At 42.1% G+C, this 19014-nt stretch overlaps 1 protein-coding gene across 2 annotated transcripts in view; it reads left to right on the forward strand.

The window, feature by feature from the left end:
• Positions 1-19014, forward strand: part of LOC120574685 (protein shisa-9) — a 109315-nt gene that overhangs the window by 54610 nt on the left and 35691 nt on the right. Inside the window, exon 4 of one of the 2 annotated variants that reach the window (XM_039825035.1) lies at positions 3528-3650. The exons of the other annotated variant lie outside the window; for it this stretch is intronic. Within the exon in view, the coding sequence (XP_039680969.1) occupies positions 3528-3650 (123 nt within the window). The remainder of the gene's footprint in view (positions 1-3527; positions 3651-19014) is intronic. 2 annotated transcript variants of the gene reach the window in all.

The raw sequence follows: 19014 nt of genomic DNA on the forward strand, positions 1-19014 counted from the left end.
AAATAATAATAACAAATAGCATTTATTCTGGAAATATATGTTTAGTAACATTGGTCCTCCAGATAATACATTTGCTGCAGAAAAACAATACAGAACATACAGCAGTTTGCTATTCTTATCACAACAGTGAGAATAGGATGAGAATAGACCGAAAAGGTTCTGAGCCCTTTCCCTAATGAAGACAGCAGCCAAATCCTCATGTTTCCTTTCTGAGAATCTCCTTATCTGCCTTCCACTCCTCTCCTGTGCTCATTTCATTTTCAAGGCAGACATTTTCTTTTAATACCCTGTAAGAGATGAACTAAAGGATAAAAGTAGCAGGATGTAAAGTCTAAGGCCGGCATATGTGTCAGAAAGAAAGGAAAGTGAGAGAGAGGGTGGGGGAGCAGAAAATTCCAAGGAGAAAAAGTATTGAGGTCATGCAGCGGTTAAAATGACTGAAACAGTTAAACAGGAAGACGGGAGGCCTTTTGTGGTTACAGAGGACAGCTGACGTGATGACGAGAAAAAAAGGGGTTGACAGAGAAAAGTTGTTGGACAAAGTCAAAGATCAAGGTAATGGGGAGTGGAGTGAAACAGAAGGGAGGAGATGAAAATTAGATGAGGTTAAAAGAGTCATATGACAATGACATTACTGAGGCGTGCAATGGGAGAAACGGCAACAGAAGCTGGGGACAACAGGGGGAGAGATGGTGCAGGTAAAAGAAAGACAGAGACAGGGAGGTGAAAGGGGGCTGATGATGACAATGAGCGGTGGGCGTGTCCGGTGTACGATGAAATAAAAAGAGGGAGGAATTGAAAAGAGAGGCAAGGCAAGAGCAATGCGTGAGAGAGTTGGAGCGCAAAGGAGCGAGTGATAGACAGAGAGAATGAAAGAGCGAGAGGAAGAGCTGGAGAAACGAAAAAATGAGAGGGTGAGGCAGGTTGGATGAATGGAGACAGAGATGGAGAGAACAGATAGAAGAGACAACATGCTGCTAGCTGTGAGGGGGACAGCTGGTCAGCTACTGCTCTGCTCTGGTGTGGAGAGATGCCCTGAGGACAGTCACCCTGCTCTGCACACGCACACCCACACACACACACACACACACACACACACACACACACACACACACGCAGAAGGTTGCATTTGTACATTGCATGTTGCATTTTTTAACACAACACAGAGCGGGATACACAGTCTTACACACACATTTTGGCATGTTTTACTGCACAGATAGAGAGCAGAGATTGGGGTGGGGGGAGGGTTCAAGAGGATGGTGCAGGAGATGTGGAAGAAAGTAAAGAAATGGTGGGGAGATAAAGGAAAAGATTTCAAAGAATAATGGAAGGGAAGGAAAATAAATCTCCACAGGCTAGGGCACATCAAGAGTTAAAACAAACATAAGGTACAAAGAAGTGAGACAGTGAGTGATTGTAAAAAAAAAAAAAAGAGGGGGGTTGGAGAGGCTATCAGGCGATGGGATGTAAATAAGAAAGTGAGGCAGGGGGGGAGGAATGAGAGGAGAACAGATGGCAGCGAAGAAGAGCGGGAAGGAAGATGGAAAGCTGGGAATGCGATAACGCTCCCAGATCACTTATAGCTGATCTCAGCTGTGCCAACATTGCCTCTCATTGTAGCACTGACTGCAACAGCACAGATAATAGAACAGAACAATTCTCCTTTCTTTGTTTCCTCAAATGACAGTGATTTCAGCACCATGGACAGCGACCCTAAAAACTGCCGGGACTCTACTAGGGAGGTTCTCCCTCAACTGGCTTTGCAGGAACTTCCCTGTGATACATTATTAGAGTGGGAAACCTCAAGCCAAGTTGTTGTCCTCAAGAAAATCTTCTAAGGAAGCACGTGAACTGAAATCATAATGTTAAAGCTGCGGAAATCAGGGCCGTAGCTGCCATTGAGGACACGTGTTTTCCTGTGGGGCAGGTTTGTGCTCTATAGAATATATATACAGTGGGTGTTTCATAGACTGATACAAGTATTTATTGACTGAAGATACATTCATTTAAATAAACTCTTGGTCAAAAATTGAAGGGACTTTATTTATTTATTCTAAAATTCTATGACCCTGGCTGAAATAACGTTTTAAGCCATTCTAGTGCCATGGCTCCAGCAATGGCACCGTCAGTCGGTCACTGTATCACTTTGTTCAATATTGAAATATCTCAACAACTGTTGGATGTATTTCCATTATTTTTCTACGGATCAGTGGTGCCCAGATGATAAGTCTTAACTTTTGGGCATCCCTGACTTTTGCGTTACCACCAACATGAGGTTCACATCTGTGGTTTTGAGTGAAATGTCTTTACAATTATTGAATGGATTGCCATGTAAATCATCCTTCAGGATGAATTGTCCAAACTTTTGGGATCCCTTAACTTTTCATCTCGCTACATCACCGTGTCAACATTTTGTCCAGTATTTTGGTTTTTACCTGCAAAACTAACATTTTCCATCAGTCTCAGCTGTACTTTGGGTTCGTGCTATTTAGCAAATTTTAGCATGCTACATGTACCGTAGCACGCTAAACTATATGATGGTCACCATTGTCAACATCAGCATGTTAGCATTGTCATTGTCAGCGTGCATTTAGCTCAAAGCAGACTCTGTCATGTTTGAGACTATGTTCCATACAAAATCCATTTAACACTTGCTCTCTTTCTGAGTTTGTCAAGCATAACCATGGAGACCTGTCATTGAGCTACTCTAATGGAACCATTAGATGATTCATTCGTTGGCTTCATATTTTTACACATAAACCATTACAATGATAACACCCTACATGCCTTTCTATCATTGTACGAATGATTAGATTACCCAAACACAAATACAAACCATTGGAACCTGTACCCTAGTTCTAAAACACTTTGAATAATGATGCCTTGGACTGTCTCACTAATGCACATGCACATATGTACTGCTTTATTCAGCAGCTCTCAGAGGTAACCTTCAAACAAACGATGCCCCTCTTTTACGGAAGGAAAAGACTTCTGTGGGGCATATCTGAGCTGGGCAGACTCTTCTCCTGCGCTGGAGGTCTCGACTGAGATAGGAAAGGATTTGCATTTGTGGGGCATAATTTGCATGTTGTTGGCCTGTGAGAGAGAGAGAGAGAGGGAAAAGATGCAGAGAGAGAAAAATATAAACAGAGTGAGAGAGAGAAAGGAAGGTAGGTGGAGATGGAAGGAGGGAATATGTAAAAGAGGGAGAGCCGGAGAAGGAAAAGGAAAGTGAAGGATTGTTTGATGCAGAAAAGGAGGGGAGAGCAGGCAACAGTGGAGCAGGGAGATAGGATCGGTGTGACATTGAAATCAAAACAGGGAAATGAGTACCATGGGAGCCTGCAGGACGGGTGTTAAGTGAAAAGACGTACTATAGGCAGGGTGGCGTGTGTGCATTTGTGTGTGTGTGTGTGTGTGTTTGTGTGTGTGTGTGTGTGCGTGCGCGCGTGCGCCCAGGAGTGTGTAAGCATCTGTGAGGGAGAGTGTTTGTTTACATCTGTGCGCCCTTGATTTTTTCACTACAGTGCCACATGGGGCCAGTGCCAATTATATCTGCACTGAGCTCGTCAACGACACCCCACCAGAGAGACAGAGAGAGAGAGACGGAGGGAATGGAGTGAAACAGATCAAATATGGTTTAAGAATATGTGAGTATATGCGCGTGTGTGTGTGTGTGTGTGTGTGTGTGTGTGTGTGTGTGTGTGTGTGTGTTCATACAAGCATGAAAACATGCTCTCATGCATGAACATACTGTACAGCTTGCACATCAGGTGGCCAACTTGTCTTCTTATCCAGTTACATTATTACCATTATGTCTGAATGACTGACAGGACCCCAGATCTCCCTACCAATCCGTCTGCTGCTTTATGGGAGTTTTCATTCTAATTAGGGCCTGACGGGATGTGCGTGTTGTCCAGCAATGACTCGTCCTGACCTTGGTGGCCTTGTGATGGCTACTTTGGCACCTGCTGTGTAGACCGAACCTCAACTCCCGGCCTCAGACAACCAGATTTAATATTGCAGAACTGAACACATTTTATGAGATCACAGAAATGTTTTTAACCAGACCTGGCAGCTGTAATACATCAACACAGATGCCAGTGCACATATGCCTTACAGTAATATAACTAGCAGCAATCCACAACAGAAAACAGATATCAACTGTAGACTCACAGTTGATCATCTGAAAGTATCTAAATGATAATTTTGTGCGTGAAAATTAGTCCGCCTAATGTTTAATAATAGTACGGCTCTAGGGATGGCAATGTACCACTTTGGTCCAGCTTGAAATATCTCAACGACTATCGGATTGATTGGCATGAACTTTTGTACCGACACATTCGTGGTCCCTTGATGATTAATCCTACTTTTTTGTCTGACTTTGAGATGGGAGATTGTTAGACACACCAGCTGATGTGGTTCTTTCACAAGAAAAGGACTGCAGCACAAGCACACAGTAAACCTGCATATTTTTAGATGACTATAATAGTCTCCAGTAGGGCTGGGCGATAGGGAGAAAATCAGATATAACGATATTCTTGACCAAATACCTCGATATCGATATTGTGGCGATATTGTAGGGTTGACAATTGGTGCTTTAACAAAATATCTTAAATAATAATAAATAAATGATAAATAATCATCAGTAATGTTGACATAATGTCAAAATGGGGAAAAGGCAAATAATAGAACAGCTAGAACAGTTTGGTAAGTTCAGAAAAGTACATCACTTTACTGTAATGCAGCCTTTAAAACTAGGAAAAGAAAACACTTATGTCTTTCACGATATTACGATATCCAAAATCTAAGACGAAATCTAGTCTCATATCACGATATTGATATAATATCGTTATATTGCCCAGCCCTAGTCTCCAGCATGTCAACCTTATTTGTTCACATGTTTTTCTTCTAATATCTTATTTTATTAGACTAAATCCTCTTCTCCCAATCTCAGTACACCTTTGTGTGCTCTATCCTGCTTTTTTCCTATTTGACTCCTGCATCTTTGTTTCTTTCTCTCAGCCTTGCAATAATCTATTATTGTCTGGCTTGGAGAGGAGAAATATGAGTCTGCATTTCCCTTCTCTACATCAACTTCTCCGTTTCTCCCCCCTCAGGCCAAACTATCTGTATCTCTCCCTCCACCCAAGCTATACTGACACAGCCAAAACCACTGAACATCCAAAAACACCCTTTTTAAATATCTCACTTACACATTTGTCTGAGTTGCAGATATGTTCATGAACTTCTTGATGATTTTTGCATCATTAAAAAGTTTGGCTTTTATTTTCTCTCCTATTTGGATGAGTCTGCGATATCCATCTTGAAAGTTTAAGTGATATTTTTATGTCTCTGACGCATTTAGGGCAGTAAAGATTTGATTCATGAAGCCTTCACACTACCAGATATACAGTGGGATTGAGAAATCCCCCCTGATTTTTAGGCTGGGTAAATCAGGTGTAAGTCAGGCTGATGATCCTCCGGTGCATCGCTAGCTTTACTCTCCCACTATCCCTTTCCCGTCTCAGTCTTCCCCTTTCCAGTTCCCTCTCATTAGCCGCCTTAGCCGCCTGCCCTTTTTCAGCTCACAGCCCTGCTTCCCTCGAGGTCTCTCTCGCTCGCTCTCTCCTCTCTCTGTTTCTGTGTTTTCTCTCATCTCTCAGTGCCCTGCTCTTGTATCTCCCCTCTTCTCTCCTTCTTTCTCTCTCTCTCTCTCTCTCTCTCTCTCTCTCTCTCTCATAGCCTGAGTGTCTGCAGACTGCCTCCTTCATTTTCTTACTCAACCCTAAAGTCACCCAGAAATGATCACAGAGCTAGAATAAATAGACCTGATGTTGCTTTTGGTGTTTTTAGGAGTTCAAGAGTTGAATTGCACTGAGTTGAAAGCAAACTTTTGGGGTTACAGGGATAAAACCTAAAGGCAACGTGATAAAAAAAAATACACAGAGAAAAACAAAGCTAAAATATAGAAGTAAAGATAGGGAGTTAGTTGAAAACAAAATCTTGTGTCTCATGAAAATGAAGAATCTACTGTAAATTTGTTGTAAGTAAAATGAAAATAAAACATTAAACCATATTGCACCAGTAAACAATCAGAAAAAAAAGCATGAAAGCAAAATAAAATGATTCAACAAGCAAGCGCATGGAAATGGATGGTGCCGCTCTACTTATCCTAGTTCTGTGATGATCTCTGCTGAAAGTCAACCGACTCTCAGAGGAGGAATATCCAGAATAGGCTTATTAATAAGCCAGGGCAGCGACAGATTACGGCTTTAGTGAGCCGCCAAAACAATGACTGAGACTGACAAACAGAGAGCCACTGTCAGACAGACAGAAGGTCACTGTTTGAATGGAAATATTGGCCGATCAAAAGTATACTCATGAATGCAAACTTCCAGGTCAGCACATAGTAATACTGATGGACACATGGGGTCCTATCTTGCATCCGTTGCAGCGCAAAGCCCGACGCAAGTGTCTTTGCTATTTAAGAATGACGCAGTTGTCAATTTTCCCGTCCAGTGCCCATGTCGTTTGGAAAGCAAATGCACAGGCGCCCAGATAGCACAGCTGGTAGAGAGGGCGCCCATATATAGAGGTTTGCTCCTTGACGCTGCGGCCCAGGGTTCGACTCCGACCTGCGGCCCTTTGCTGCATGTCATTCCCCCCTCTCTCTCCCCTTTCATGTCTTCAGCTGTCCTGTCAATAAAGGCCTAAAAATGCCCAAAACATAATAAAAAAAAAAGCAAAGGTCTTGGGCATGCTGTTCTTACAGGGAGGTGTGTTCCAGTGCATTCTGGGAGTATTGCTATCTTGAGGCAGCGGAAAGTGATCGCGCCATTGACCAACAAAAACCTGGTCTAAAGTCAATAACGCAGCATTTCATTCGCGCACACTTTGCTTGTTACACACACAGGGACGCACAGCAGCACACACGCATGCAAAAGATAAAAAAAAATTTAATATTACAATGTGAAATAGTATTATGATATGATCTGCTCGCGCGCTTTCACTTCACGCACGAGCAGATCAGATTCTTCTCCTGAAAATCTCTCCTTCCTGCTCAGCAAATCCTCCATCATAATAGCAATGTGCCAAGGTACAGACGCGCCTGGCTTTTAAAGAGAATGGCAGATGACACTCTGATTGGTTTATTGCATGTTACAGCCAGCGCACGGACCCTTTTTCCACCGTTAAACTAACAAAAGTGGATTCATACACGCCCTAAACGCACCTGCACTTAGATCATTAAAATAGGGCCCATGGACATGAATTGGAACGGATTGCAGTAGTCTTTGACAATGATTGACAATTAATTCAAAAAGGATTGAGTATCTAGATTTATATTCCCCACAGTGTGGTGGGGGCTGTATTACAGCATGTTGGGAAATACAATTTACATAAAATTTAATTGAAGAGTTAACTGAGTAGATAAAGTGTCTATATAAACTGACAATCTTAGTAATTCTAAAATCCTGGCTGTTGCCTTCACTAGACACTCCTACTGTCCTCCTGCAAAACACACACTTATTTTACTAATCTTATTCAGTAAAATACACAGATATACAAAAATCTGGATGAACAGCATCAGACAGACTGTCGACTGACTATTGTCTACTGATTGATCCTATGAATGGATATATGTAGAAGATTTAGTTCTGGTTTATCCAGGATCATGCCATGTGGATGTCTGTGCTTTGTCTGGGTGAAGTTATACACTTAGACCCCTGCAGCTGCTATCGAGGGCATGTTTATAATGTGTACAGCATGCATAAGGGACAGTAGAGTATCTTCAGGCACAGCTGTACGGTTATGTACATGCATGTGCATGAAGAGTGAAGATGTTGAGGGTGTTTGCATGCTTGTGGGTGTGCGAGCATTGATCCAGTGCGGTGCGGGGGATGTTTTCTCCCTGTCATTTGAAGGACACCAGACCCCGCTCTGCTGCAGCTCCACGCGCCAACAGCCCCCCTAAACACACACACACACACACACACACACACACTTGCACAAGCACACGCACACACAAAGCAATGAAAGTGTGGACAGACAATTTCGTAAACTGCAGCTCAATAGAAACAAATGACGGCACACACCTGCAAGACATTGTCATTGTGTGCTGTCTTATTGCGTGGGGGTTGTGTATTACACACAACTGTGTGTGTGTGTGTGTGTGTGTGTGTGTGTGTGTTTATATAAATACTGGGGATGGCAAGTGAGGCTGAGGGGGGGCTGTGTTGTCTCTGTCACCTCCCTCCGCCTCCAGCCTTATGGATTGACACATTTTTACACATTTTGACCTTAAAAAACAGTTGTGTGTGAGTGAGCGGAAGCATGTGCAGCCATGGGATTGCATGTAGTTGTTGATGTAAATGTTGTTGTTTTTTTGTATCCATCGTAAGATCACCAAGATGTTCCACGAATATAGCGGAATTGACTTCATGTCGGAAGCAAAGCAAAAGAGTCATAGGTCTATTATACCCTCTACTATAGGGTGTAATGTACTGTATGACACGTTGAATAGGAAGCTTTCTGTTCACTATGCATGTGTGCAAAAGCACTTGGCTGTCCGGCATGTTCAAGAGGGTGGCATTTTTATGTGTAAGGAGCAATAAGTGGCGAGGCAGTTCAAAGGGAGAATGTGGATTTCATGGATGTGAAGAGTGTGTGAATGTGTGTGTGTGTGTTTGTGAATGTGTCTGTTGGATGCTGATATGAGCCGCTGCTGAGCCCCTGAGTGAGGTGCAGTGCGTGGCTATACATTAAATGGCCCGGATTAGCCCCAACTGCTGCAGGCTCACTGATAGTATTACTGTTATGGAGCGGCTGGGAGGGATCGGGCTCCATTTTGGCTCTGTTATTCTGTCATAATGAGGCATAACCCCTCTCATAGAGGACTCAATGGTTTCCTGGTTAATGCATCAGGCCAAGGGTAGCACTTGTGTTGACTATGACGGAGGGGGGAGGGAGTGTGAGAGAGAGAAAAAAAAGAAAAGAAAATCTGCTACCAAAAAAAGTACATTTACAGGACAAACTGACTGCTCCTTATCAGTAGAATGTCTTTTTTATAGTTTCTGTATGTCTGCTAAGATTTAAGTAAAATTATTGTAATCATCAATTATTTTTAAGAAAAATTCTGTGTATGCACTAAAAATCAATTAAACAATGACCCAGTTTAGCATGAATGCAATACTGGGTTAACTTTACAGTAGTTCTTTTGACCCAGTGTTAGTGTTATGTTTATATCACTGTTTGGGTTTTTACCCAAACTATGCTTATTTTTACATTAGCCTATACCATAAGAGTGTCACAAATGTCTTGTTAGTTGTACATAGGGCTGTGCCGAATAGTTCTAAGCTTCCTTCATTACCTTAACATTCAAATTTCAAATCAACATTTGTTTCCCTTTTTGCTTGTCTATTTATTCTGTTTAAACCCGGTACTTCTGCGTAGTTGCAGTAAATTGCAGTAAAGATTAGGCTACAATAAAATATTTGGTATTATACTATTTGTAGAATTAGATACCAGTGGTGGCTGCGTAGGATTGTTTCCAATTTGTGTGATCCAAACAATTTCCAATAACTCTAGATCGTTGTTTCTGTTGTAGCATAATGTAATGTTGCTATAAGCCTAAGGGTGCAATTATTATTTCATCATTATTGCATGCCCTTAATGGATTAGCCCGCTGCCCAGTGGCAGTTCTAGACCATTTTAAATGGGGTGGGGGGAGGCAGGCCTGGGCCACATGCGATTTTAGGGGTACCAACTATATTAACCCTTAGAGACCGATTTTTTCTTTTTTTGGGAGGGGACAGGGGATCTTTAGTGGAAGATAGCAGGTCAACAGTATATGCCATATAGAAGTGGTATATGTCATATGAAAGCTGGGAACCTGAAGATGAATTTGAGATGCAGCTCAACGCAGTTCAAAGCTCAAAGTTTATGATACCAATATCTTCACTCAAGCTTCAAATATTTACCACACACCGTCCCCCTCTAGAACCGCCACTGTTGCCGCCCACATGTATTAATGTTGCAAAACTGACGAGTTATATTTAATAAAGAAAGTTGATTTAATAAAATGAGACTAATTCCATTAATCCGATGAATCACAAATTGAGGATTCTGTTTGGGTTTTACTGAAAACCGCAAAGAATACACACTAGCAATCAGTAACAAATAGTGGCATGGATGTTTAAAAATAGCTGGAGTAGACACTACAACTGGTACCTCTGTCACACCACCAACCAGGGTTGGGCTAGAGTTGTCTGATCAGGGTTCAACCCTCCTTTTGGAAATTCAAACCAAGCCAGTCTACATGGGTACATGACAATTCAGAGCTCACCTGGGTCAACCCGGCAGCAATCCCTAACAATTACCTTAAGTGCTAGAAATGGGCGGGGCTTTCACGTCATTTTCAGTGAACAGCTAACATCACACCAGTCCATCTGTATACCAGCAGAACTAATGTTTTGTAGCTACTTGAATCTGTCATTGTACATCAGATTGTTCGGGTATGTTGTTGTTTTTTCAAAGTGTGCGGCGAACAAAGGCGGCGACTTGTGACGACTGCCCCAATGTCATTTCCAACCAATCACATAATTTGTCCTGCCCCAGCTGCGCAACTCGACTCTGGTCTACCCTGATCAAACCCACCTTGCTACCTGGGTCGCGAAGCCGAGTAGATGGAGGAGGGTTACCCCATTCAAAAACACAGTCGACCTGAGTATAACCCTGATTGAGCCATTGGTGTGAAAGGGGTATGGGTCAGAACTACCCCTTTTCTTGGGTGCTACCCGTTAGTGCCTCAGTGCTTTATTGTCCTGAGTTTGGTCATTTTTGTACCAGGGATTGAAATTATATAAAGTACATTGTTCATAATATCAACCAGCTGGTTAATTGCCTTTGCTCTACACCACTCTGCGAATCTGTACATGTGTTCTGTCACGTTCAACTAGAGTTATTTCCCACAATCAAACCAGTAATCTTGTACAAGCTCAATCCTACGATTACAAGCTTAAAGATGATATCAGATGAAGGGGAAGTGCCTTCTGGAAACCTTGTATCTCCATGAAAAGACTAAAGGCAATTCAACTACACCATACATCATTTGGCTTAGTCCTGCAGCCATGGAGCTTTTTGTCAGTGACTGGGAAATAAACCGTTATAGGAAGATTAAAGGTGCCAGGTTTTCACAGGACATTACTGATTCATAACCATGACTGTGAAACCAATAAGAAGTAACAGAGGAGAATGTGTCTTTGATAACCATGTCTCCTTCTGTCTGGGAAGGTTGCTCCCACTGTGAGCTTAAATTGATGTAGTTATCACTAAAGAAACAGTAGCTGAGCTCGACTCTGCATGGCAGCTCCTTGTCCCTGTGTGTGTGTGTGTGTGTGTGTGTGTGTGTGTGTGTGTGTGTGTGTGTGTGTGTGTGTGTGTGTGTGTGTGTGTGTGTGTGTGTGTGTGCGTGTGTGTGTGCGCACGTGCGTGTGTGTAAGCTAAGCCAAACAATGCTGTAACATATCTGATTGAAATCAGGGTCACATCGGAAAGCCAGAGCTCTTGGAAAGCAGCATGGGAGTCCTTGGCACGTGCACGTGCACGCGCGCACACACACACACACACACACACACACACACACACACACATGAAACAAGGAACCAACCACAACAACCAGCACACACCTTTAACAATCTAAAAACCCACATGTGAGCACTGCAAATTAATATAACAGCACATGTAAATGGCACACGCAAACACACTCTTCCTCTCTGTCAAGCATATACACGCACAACACACAACACACACTGCCACATCACATCACATCACGTCATTTCAGAGAGCACGTTTAACCTAATCACACTCAACCATGCGTGATCCTCAGAGGGAGAGTCAGGTCTGTTATGAGTCGATGTGCTGTGTGACGGCCACAGGGTTTAGAAAGCACAGACCAGCAGCCTGCTTTTAATACACACACAAACACACACTTCAAACACACATGACAAAGACCTGTGCGGGACGACAGGCGAGGCGGACACGTTAACAGACGAGTAGAGAAGCCAAACAGACAAGACTGCAAGGCAGAATGAGTGACTAATTGTGGTTCATTTCCGTATCACTAACCTGTGAGCGGACACACATCGGGCTGCAGCTCCGACGTCAGATCAGATTTTTCCCATGATACCTCACAGGGATATGTTTTGTTTATGGTTTTAGTGGTTGCTATGATTCAGTGCTTACCTGTTGGGAGATAACAGTAGTGAGACGGGAACCTAATGCATGAGCAGGGGAGTCATATTTTGAATAATAATTTGAAAACCGATTCTGACAGTAGTATGGAGCGTTCTAAATTCGTATTGCGGTTTGAAAACATTCAACATCTAAAGTTGGCCCCTCCTCCCCCGGCTAAACCAGGGTTGCGCTGCTCACCAGCGGGCAAAAGCTACCCCAGATTCACTCTCTTTTTGGAATGAGCTTTTGGGGTTTGGCTATTCGGCTCGCTGTATTTGATTTTTGCTGTCTGCCATTTCCGTAGCTTCTTCTTGGATGCATGTTTACGATCTGGCACCTGGTCGCTATATTTTTATAGAGGTTGACGCCCAGAAACGTCCCGAACACAGCAAAATAAGAAATTCCAGGGGTTCTGCAAATACAGACGCACACTTCTAGTGAGTCATAAGAGATTATTGAGAGGTATTATATAGGAGTCTATACATTTATTTTTGTTCCCCTGCCCGCTTTGGATTGTCCAAACACAGATTGCACCCACATGTTTTTTTGTAGGTTTTATGTTTGTCTGTTTAATAATCAGCATACAATTAAGGATTTTTTTTACAATGCATATTTCTGTAACACAGTTGGGCTAAGAGCCTACTGCTCTCTGCCTTTATAAGGCAGTATTGACCAGTTGGGTTAATTAGTGTCATAGATATTACACTAGTTAGAATCAATCACGTGTGTGTGTGTGTGTGTGTGTGTGTGTGTGTGTGTGTGTGTGTGTGTGTGTGTGTGTGTGTGTGTGTGTGTGTGTGTGTGTGTGTGTGTGTGTGTGTGTGTGTGTGTGTGTGTGTGACAGACAAGGTGAGATTGTCATATGACAAAGTGAAGCCATATACCGCTGCCAGATATTTATCTAAATGCAGCGGGACGAGAGAAGTGCTCTCTCATCTTAGTCTCTCTGACAACACACACACACACACACACTACAGAGACTCTCTGTAGCTGTATGCTTTTGGTATCATTAAAAACAAATATCTCTCCTAATTGAATCATTAATCCACACACATTAACTTAATCCCACACTGGCTGTCATTCAAACTTCTCCCTTCCCACTGACTGTCACTTTTTCACGGTGCTCATCTTCGTCCCAACACTCTCGCCATATGTTGGAACACACTGCTGCAATCCCTGCCTGCCAATTACCGATCTGCAACACAAGGACAAATCAACACCACATGATTTATACCTCCCATTAAACTGTGATCTGCGTCTGGATAATCAGCAATTTGACAGCGTCCTTGTATTAACACCTGCAAATTATACGCACATGTACTGTAATGTCGCCATTCTGTTCATGTTGTGATTGATTTTCATTTTTCATAAATACTCTTGAAGCCAGATTGGAAAGTAGCAGGTCCTTCAATACAACATGGTGGAGGTGATGTCATTGCTTTATCTTCTTACCTATTGCAGCTCTGACTTCTGCTTAGAAACACAGTGTAATGGTCTTTTTCCCTGTCACTTTTTCCCACAAACTTCTATGACTCATCAGGTTTATTGTTGGCTCCAGGTACAAGAACTGCTGTGATAGTGATGTTTCTACCTGTGGTAATGTCATTTTATCAAAAGTGTTGACTAGATGGGCATTAATCACACAGATAAATGACAAAAACAGAATGAAAGTATATGTTTAGAGGTATGGCAAGCCCTTTGAGCAATAATTCCTTGGGTATTTGTTGTACTAGTTCAACAAAATATTTTACTTTTTTTTTCAACAACTAGGGGAACATTATGTTAACTAATTACAGCAGAACCCTTACTAGTGATGCCAGGCAGCATACTAGTAGCACCAAAGTCCGAACTAGTCAGCTGTTTGATGCACTAGTGGTACTGTGGACCGAACTAGTAACACTAAAAGTCCTACTAGTTAAGCTCATGGTCCCCAGAGGTTGAAACCCGGTGACTGTGGGAACTCCTGATATATGGCAAGCCCTTTGAGCATATGGAATAAATGCTCAAAGGGCTTGCCATACTGACATTTTCCTTTAGTGCCACCAGCAGCACAAAGTCTTCACTTACACAGTGAAATATTTTAAAATGTACTATGGATTGGAATATAATTTAACACAGATATTAATGCCACACTCAGGATGAATTGTAAACACTTTGGTAATATCTTAACTTTTCATTTAACGCCATCATCAGGTCAATACCTGATACCAGTCCAATACTTTGGTTTATGACCAAATACCTGAAAAACTATTCTACAATTCTATAAGCCTTAGCCTTTGTGATAGTATTAGTTTAATTCGCTAATGCATGCAAGCATGTTAACACACTAACTCAAGATGGTGAATATGGTAAACATTATACTATACCTGCTAAACATGCATGTTAGCATGCTGACATTAGCATTTAGCTCAACGCCCAGCTGTCTCTGAGTACAGCCTCACAGAGCAGCTTGTATGGCTGTACACTCTTAATCTTGTTTTGAAGACAAAAGGCAATCCAAAAGTTGATAACACACTTTAATTAATGTCACCTATTGCTCTGTTGTATCTCCTGAAATCCCACTGCACAGCTACAATATACTGTGTAATTGAACAATATCCATTTACCACAATTGCCAATTTTTGCCCTGGCACTTTCTCTGTGTTTGCTGAAAATGGGAAACTCTGTGTCAATTTATCATTGGCGGGTTGCAGAAAGTGGTTCATGTCAGTCTGGCCTTTTTATTTGCTGACACAAAATCAATTTTTGGAAGTGCTCCACTCTGCCAAGAAATTACAATGTGCAGTTTCTTTTAAAGAGTGGTCAAATTCTGAACACCTTGCGGTCAAATCCCATTTCCTTTTTTATTAAAAAAGATGGTGATGTTTTGGAGGGGGGGCGTTATCTGTAACGTAGAGAAGCAAATTAAATTCTGTAATTGCCGCACTGACTTACTGCTGTCACACAGAAGAAAACGGCACTGTTGCTGCTGGAACACTGAGACATGGGATTTGTTAACTTTTTATAACACAACCATATTTAATGTGCATCGAGGCGTTCCTGCTTGTGCGTGTTTTGCATGACAGAGTGGGAAGCAAAAAGAAAAAGAGAATTAATAAATCACAAAAGGACGGATGACGAGATAGCGAGGGAAGGCACAGTGCGGGGTGGAAAAGGTTGCGAGAAGTGACGGAGAGATAACAGAGAGGCGGAGAAAAAAGAAATGAGATGGCGAGGAATAGTGAGAGAATGAGTTAATCAGACGGACAGAGAGAGGATAAGGGACCAACGGAGAAAACAGTTCCCTGGTGACAATGCTCTATTGATCTTAGCTTGTTGCTTAGAGATTGTCTCTCTGAGACTGAGCCTGGGCGCTGACACAGCCATCACAATGCATTATGGGGGATCAAAGGGAGGCCAGTGTTGGCCACCATGCAGGAGCTGATGCCTAAGGAGGGGGGGAGGGGGAGGGGGAGGAAGGGAGAAGAAGGGATGAGAGAATGAGAGGAGAGGAGAAACAGAGGAGGAGGAAACACCCTGCTAAACAGGATTTTCAATCACAGCCTGTCATCCGCTGTGCCATCTCAATCGTTCACCATCGCACAGGAGAGACGAAAGGGGAAGGAGGATTAGAGGTGGAGGAGGGGGAAAAGGCAAGAGTGAAGACATGAGAGGGGAAATGAAAGTAGAGCACGAGAGAGGAAGTAAAGGAGTGATAGCTAACATGCCAAAAATAAAGAGATATTGGAGAGAGAGTGCAATGTGTGCGTGTGTGTGTTTGTGTGTGACAGATGGAGGCAATAGGGTGGCGATGAGGTGAGAAACATGGTGGGACTTGGGGAGTGAAACTTGAAAGATAAAGTGAGAAGGATGAGGAGAGGCAGGAAGAACTGGATCCAATAAAGAAAAGCATATTTGTGTGCGTGGCTCCAAAACACTCTTCTTCTTCTTCTTCTTCTTCTTCTTCTTCTTCTTCTTCTTCTTCTTCTTCTTCTTCTTCTTCCTTTCACTGCTCATTTCAATCATTTCATGGTTTCTATCTATATTTTGTCCTCTGTCTCTGTCCATCTCTCCACCCAGTGTGTGAAATGTCACTGGACAGCCAACATGTGCTGGCTGCACACTGAGAGAAATGTCAAGCATGGTAAAACCGCTGACATCTCACTATGCGTGCGTATGTGTGCTATATTAAGTGTATTGTGTGTGTGTGTGTGTGTGTGTGTGTGTCAGTATATAAGTCATGCTGCTGCAAGACTTTCATGCAGCATGTATGTGAGCAAACAGTATCCTATACAGTGACATATGGCTTTCATCTTATCTTTATTTGCTGTTTACTGTGTGCTGTCTGTCTCTTACAGGCTGTTGCAGATTGCTTGTGAAAATCTTGCACATCAAGTGGCTGATGGCCAGAGCTAGGCAATATATCGACATTATATCAATATCGTCATATGAGACTAGATATCGTCTTAGATTTTGGATATCGTAATATCGTAATATGGCATAAGTGTTGTCTTTTCCTGGTTTTAAAGGCTGCATTACAGTAAAGTGATGTCATTTTCTAAATTTACCAGACTGTTGTAACTGTTATATTATTTGCCTTTACCCACTTAGTCATTATATCCACAGTACTGATGATTATTTATCAAAAATCTCATTGTGTAAATATTTTGTGAAAGCACCAATAGTCAACACTACAATATCGTTGCGGTATCGATTTCGAGGTATGTGGTCAAAAATATCATGCTGTTTGATTTTCTGCAAATCGCCCAGCCCTACTGATGGCGCTATTTTAATGTTTATATTTAGGGCTTGGAATATGAGCTATGGAGGAGATATGTGAGTTAGATTAACAACAGGTTAAGTCTAACATTAGTTTGTGTTTAGCCTTCACATTGAGATCCGAATTAGGATTGTATCAGTATTAAAATTAGCCAAGTAGAGAGAGTTACTGTAGATTTAGAGGTTTTGTAATCAGTTGGATATCCTCTCAAGTTCACTTATATATGTTCTTGTGTTGATGCCGAATGTTTGCATGTATATATGCCTGAGCTTAGCGCAGCCATGTGGCCCAGTGTGAGTGTGTTTCATAACATACCCCGAGGTGGTACACTTCACCCAGTCCGTCTCCATCAATATCAGGCTGAATCACATGTTACAAATGTCAAAGTCCTGACCTTGGCATATGAAGTCACAACTCTTCCTCATCGTCTCGTCGTGATATTTTGGACGGTGCGTATGAAGTGGTATTGTTTGGAAGTAAAAAATAAAATCAAACATATAGTCATTCGTAGCTCAGAGAAGATTTAAACCAGCAGTGGGGATAGTTGTGGCATTGAGAGTACAGTTGCAGTGGAGAAACTCAAGTCGCTTAACCTCTACTTGTTTCAGTGGAGCTGGCCACACTGTTTGTGGTGGGCAGCCCTCAGGAGTGTACAAATGAATGAAAAAGAGCAAAAATGCTGAGGAAAAAATGGTTACAAGCGTCCCTGGGCCAATAAAGTTAAGAAAAATGGCCAACAATGTCCGGAACAAGTCACTGAGCTCAATGTGTGTCATCTGCTTGTTGGATTGCGTCGACACGGTTTGACACCAAATCAATTACAATAGATATATTTTTAATGGTAACAACTCGCTGCTTCCGGAACTTAGTGCCTCCCAAGACGATTGCGATTGATTTTAAGAAATGCAAACAACCCAGAGCGTTTCTTTCTCCTATTCTAGAATATTACTGTGGCGTAGCCAGACATTACTCCACAGTGCTGTGGAGTAATGTCTGGCAATGTGAGACTACCCCTTAAGTGGATAGACATAAAGAATGAGCTGCTCAAGGGAAGGTAGTAAATCTAACTAGAATGTGTTGTGTCAGACAATAAGAGCATAAAGAAAATGTTTTCACGAGGTGTATGTGGACGACGGTTTAAAACCAGACAATTGCATTGATAATGCAGATTTCAGTCGGTCAAGCAAACTGTGAACTCTGAATTGATGCTATTTCCTCACGTAGTTTAAATGGTACTGTATGAAGACAGAAGAAAGTAATTATGAAGGTTAATTCTTTTCACTGACGAGTCCAATTTGAGCTAAAAGGATGACAGGTTACCCATCAGAAATTTTTCACAAAGACATTTTGACGTTAGAGCAGGAAAAGCCCAGGTGTAAATAATAACAGGTGTGCAATTGTCAAGCTCTGGCATTGTGTACACTGGCTACAGTACAGTGGTCTACTTTCCACTTCAATAGAAAAGAGACATTATAAATGTAATTTGTTGGACCTTTGCTTCACTTGATAGGACGTCTATTGTTTGTGTCAAAAAGGCTGCGTTTTTCACAGTAGCATTTTTGACTTGTCATAGTAGGAATAGCACAGGTGTTACAGTACTGATATCATGATGATGCTCTATTCAAGTATCCCAGTAAAGGTGCATTGACAACGATTGTGTATGTTTCTTGCCTAAGCATTATTCAAAAATATGTGTCACGCCAGCTAGTGTATTCTGCATCATTTCATATCGTATTCTGATTGGTTGGTTCGTAGACATGGGTCATAGCAGCAGTCCATTTCTGAATTTTGCAGCAGGCTGTCTTTGGTCGCCAAAGCTCCTAATCCGCAACGGTTTTCTCACGACTCAACTTTTGTCTCAGACAGCCAAAACCCTCACAGTGTAAAGGGTCTCAAGCCACAACAGTGTGACAGTGAGCCAGTATGCACAGGACCCTGACACTGAAGCAGCTAAATGGAATTTAGCCATCATTATTAAATTATTTACACCTGTGTGTTTCCTACTGACCACATGTCAAAAT

The sequence above is a fragment of the Perca fluviatilis genome, chromosome 15 (genome assembly GCF_010015445.1).
Source record: "Perca fluviatilis chromosome 15, GENO_Pfluv_1.0, whole genome shotgun sequence".
Taxonomy (NCBI): domain Eukaryota; kingdom Metazoa; phylum Chordata; class Actinopteri; order Perciformes; family Percidae; genus Perca; species Perca fluviatilis.